The following is a 4073-nucleotide window of genomic DNA, read 5'->3' as shown; positions in this document are numbered from 1 at the left end:
ACGTACAATTGATTCGCGTGAAAGTGGAACAAACTTTTCTTGGTACTAACACTTCGAAGGTTGGAAACGCAAGTAAGATTTTGGTGGCAGAGAGAGCCTCAGACACCTAATAATAACTTATATGCTGAACTGTACCACTCTCCATGAAAATCAACTTGGGGCGGCTTTTGACCCCACTTTCGACTTTCTTACCCTTCACTATATAAAACCACCCATCACTCACACTCTTCCCCTCATTCCTACTCTCGCTCTCTTCTTCACTCTCTCCTTCCTCCTCTCTCTCTCTCTCTCTCTCTCTCTCTCTCTTTCAGCCCCTTATCAAGATCAATCCCATCAGATTTCTCAGTGTTTCTTTTAATCAAGATCTTCAAAAAAAAAAAAAACCCTATATATACTGGTTCTGGCTTTTTGAGTGTTTTGAGTATGGAAGGGCAAGAAGAGCTGGTTTTGAGTGATCATCAGCAAACCCAGATGATCATCAAGGGCAAGAGGACCAAGCGCCAGAGGCCCATGTCTCCTTTCGGTCTGGCAGTGACTTCGAGCTCGTCGAGCGCTTGTGGCGGCGCTCATGGTGGAGAAGAGTATGGGAACTCCTTCACTTCAGCCAGTTATGACAGCACTGAGGAGGAAGAGGACATGGCCAACTGCCTGATTCTGTTGGCTCAGGGTTGCCATGTGATTCCCAAGCAAGAGACTAGCAGTACTCTTCATGAAGCTACCGCTGTTTCTAGTCATGTGGGCAAAGCTGGGTTTTATGTCTATGAGTGCAAGACCTGCAACCGGACCTTCCCTTCTTTTCAAGCACTCGGTGGCCACCGAGCCAGTCACAAAAAGCCAAAGTCCTCCACCGCGGCGATGGCCGATCAGGAGAAGAAACCGGCATCGACCCATTTCACCTCTGCATCCATGGATCAAGAAGTTGAAGATTCTAAGCAATTTATCAAGAAGAGTAGTCCTCCTCCAACCCATCCTACAGTTCCTATTCAGATAAAGGGGTTTCAGAGCAACAACAACAAGGCTAAGATTCATGAGTGTTCGATATGCGGGTCGGAGTTCACATCGGGTCAAGCTCTTGGTGGGCATATGAGACGGCACAGAGCAGCAGTAGCCAACAACAACACTACTACTAGTACTACTCAGGTGGTGGGTATTGGTGCAGCCATTGATAACAGTATGAGGAGCAAGCAGGAGAGAACTATTCTAGCACTGGATCTAAATCTTCCAGCACCAGAAGACCATGATCATCACCACCACCATCACCAACAGCATCAGATTCATCACCAGCGTGACTCGAAGTTCCAATTTGTGCCGACCCAACAGACTAGTCTTGTCTTCAACGCTCCTGCTTTGGTGGATTGTCATTATTAAAGAGAGAAGACAGAGAGTAGGGAAAAAGAAAACAAGAAGAGAAGAAGAAAATTATCATTATTTTTAGTTATTTTTCGGATACCGATCCATGTGAATTATAAAGCATTGTCATATCTTACAATTTTTACTGCTGTGATAATTGGATTATTGGGGGATTTTATGGATTAATTCATTGAAATATTCTTGCTTTTAATCATCTAAGTTTGTTGATGGACGTTGAGAATACTTTGAGTAAGTAAGTGGTTAGTGTTGTTGTTGTTCATAGATGGTTGCCTTTGATTCACGAAAAGTGAGTGATGTGAGGCATCTTTTCCTTCTTTTCTTTACAATTTTTCTACCTCTTCCTTTTTCTATGTTCTTTCTCAAGTGGGAAAGCAATGCATATAACACTATGGAGAGAGAGAGAGAGAGAGAGAGAGAGAGGGAGGGAGGGAGGGAGGGAGGGGTAGAGAGAGAGAGAGAGAGAGAGGCATACATGTCAAGGTGGGCATGGGATTGATGATGGGTATGGTTTAGGGTTGGGCATGAAGCTAGCTCCACCACCACAACCACAACCAAAAGTCATGGATTAGGTTCCTCCTCCTTGCTGGTGTAGTAGAGTTTTGTTTTTCTTTTATTATTGTAATGGAGCTAAAACAAAGAAAAGGCCTATAAAGCTCTCACTCCTCTCATCACTAGCAAGAGCTAGCTCACACAGTCTGTTTCAATAAATGACAAGAACAATTGGATAGCAAAGCACAGAGTTGGCAACTGCCTTTGCCACATGTATCCACCTGTATCTCTCTCTCTCTCTCTCTCTCTCTCTCTCTCACACACACACACACACACACACTCAACTCACTCACTCTCGTTTCTTTAGCTTAGTATATATCCAATGTATATATAAATTGTTATTGTCATGGTCCATCAGCTGAGAAAGTATAGTGTTAGGCAGTCAGACCATTTGATTGATCTAACTAGCCAATGAAAAGATTACATAGTGAAAATAAGAAGAAGAAAAAAGTAAGCGTGTAATTCTTAATTTTGGATTTAAAGAAAAGATATTTAAATTATAAATTATCATTTTATTACGTGTCAAGCTGTAATTTGTAGATTAAACATTTGAAATAGTCAAACAGCCTCATTTAAGAATTTCTCCCAATTCATTTGCTCTTATCTCTTTAGCTTAATATATACGAAGTAATTAATTATCATGGTCTATCCACCACCTCAAGTTTTAGTTCTTGTTTTAGTTGTGAGCCTAACACACTAGTCTCTAAACAGTTGCACCTAATTTACCCAACTTCATATGAAGTCCATCCCTTACTTTGCAAGCTAGTCAGTCACTATAACTGTATTTGAGATCATCAATATCATCTCCCTCTCATGGGGTCCAGCCTCATGCTTAACATTCATTGATATTCCCAAGAAAGATACTCTTTCACTCATACCACAAACACTCGGGTTTGGCTAACTACAACTTATATCCAACTTCCCAAACTCTAGCTAGTGTGTACTACTCTCTCATTTGGACCCACATTCCAAGTTTGTTGTGATTGCTTACTGCTTATATATCAGATCAAGTTGCCTATCATCTTCTTCATCTATTACGTCTGATCATTGAAATTTATTTCTACTTTCTAGTATTATTTCCCTACCATGTCAAGGGAGCTTGGTTTTCTAGCTGGGTATGTCAAATTTTACATATGAGAAAGTGGATAAAGTACAATTGAGAATCAATGTGAATAATGATTGTGAATAATGGTTAAATTTATAAGGATTAAATACTTGTTACTCCCTATACTGTGCTCTACAAACAGTTCAATTCCTCACCTTTTAAATTAAACAATTTAGTCTTTATTCTCTCTAATTCTCACACACCAGGTCCAAAGCAATCCAAAATGACTATTATACCCCTCACTTCCTCTTTTTATTTTTATTTTTTTCTCTATTTTTTTTTTATAACTTTTCTCCCCCCTTTTTTTTTTATACTCTCTCTCTCTCTCTCGCGCGCGCGCCGCAGCCACTCTCGGCCTTGGATTGGAGCTCAACAGTGAACACAACCATAACTTCCCTTTTCCAACAGAATCTCATCGTTTCCTCCAAGTCCAGAATTCAAGAACATAAGACGAAATGATTATGCGGTTAAAGTTCAGGGTGGAGCCGGGGAGGGGGGGGGGGGGGGGGGTCAAGCACCAGTTGAGGCACGTTCGGCATTGTCTAGCGTCGGTGGCTAGTGAGGATTCAAAGGTAGGATGGCTAATGTTTTGCTGGGTCGAGTGATGGAGGCAGCGTGGTGAGGCGGTGGCTGGAAGTTGAAGAAAATTGGAGAGCAAAGGTGTTGAAGTTTTGAGGCGAGCCTGTGGAGGCTGGGATCAATGTCATGCATCGATTCTGCCTGGGCTTGAGTGGCGGTCAGACGCAGCACTTTCGAGCGTAGACCTTTTTTTTTTTTTCCCGATCTTCAATCCCGGGTTGCCAGTCGAGTTGGGGAGGTTGGGGTGGAGTTGACTTCGGGAGCAGCTTGTCTAGATTGGCGAGAGAGAGAGAGAGAGAGAGAGAGAGAGAGAGAGAGAGAGAGAGAGAGAGAGAGAGAGAGAGAGAGAGAGTAAGAGAGTAAATAAAAAAGGATTAAAAAAGAGAAAAATAATATAACAAAAGAAGAAGTGAGGGTTATAATAGTCATTTTAGACTTGTTGTAGACTTGTTATGTGAGAATTAGAGAG

General features: G+C 41.8%; 1 protein-coding gene across 1 annotated transcript; it reads left to right on the top strand.

Moving 5' to 3' along the window:
- The first annotated feature begins 233 nt into the window (after window positions 1-233).
- LOC112167535 (zinc finger protein ZAT5) lies at window positions 234-1548 on the top strand. Its single transcript, XM_024304564.2, has one exon. The coding sequence runs from the start codon at window positions 424-426 to the stop codon at window positions 1366-1368; it is 945 nt and encodes a 314-aa protein (XP_024160332.1). The 5' UTR covers window positions 234-423; the 3' UTR covers window positions 1369-1548.
- Window positions 1549-4073: the final 2525 nt, after the last annotated feature.

This window comes from Rosa chinensis, chromosome 5, assembly GCF_002994745.2.
Source record: "Rosa chinensis cultivar Old Blush chromosome 5, RchiOBHm-V2, whole genome shotgun sequence".
NCBI lineage: Eukaryota > Viridiplantae > Streptophyta > Magnoliopsida > Rosales > Rosaceae > Rosa > Rosa chinensis.
This window is presented reverse-complemented; position numbering and strand designations above follow the sequence as displayed.

Coding starts and splice junctions, on each gene's coding strand:
- LOC112167535 (XM_024304564.2), top strand. CDS start 424: ATGGAAGGGCAAGAAGAGCTGGTTTTGAGTGATCATCAGCAAACCCAG.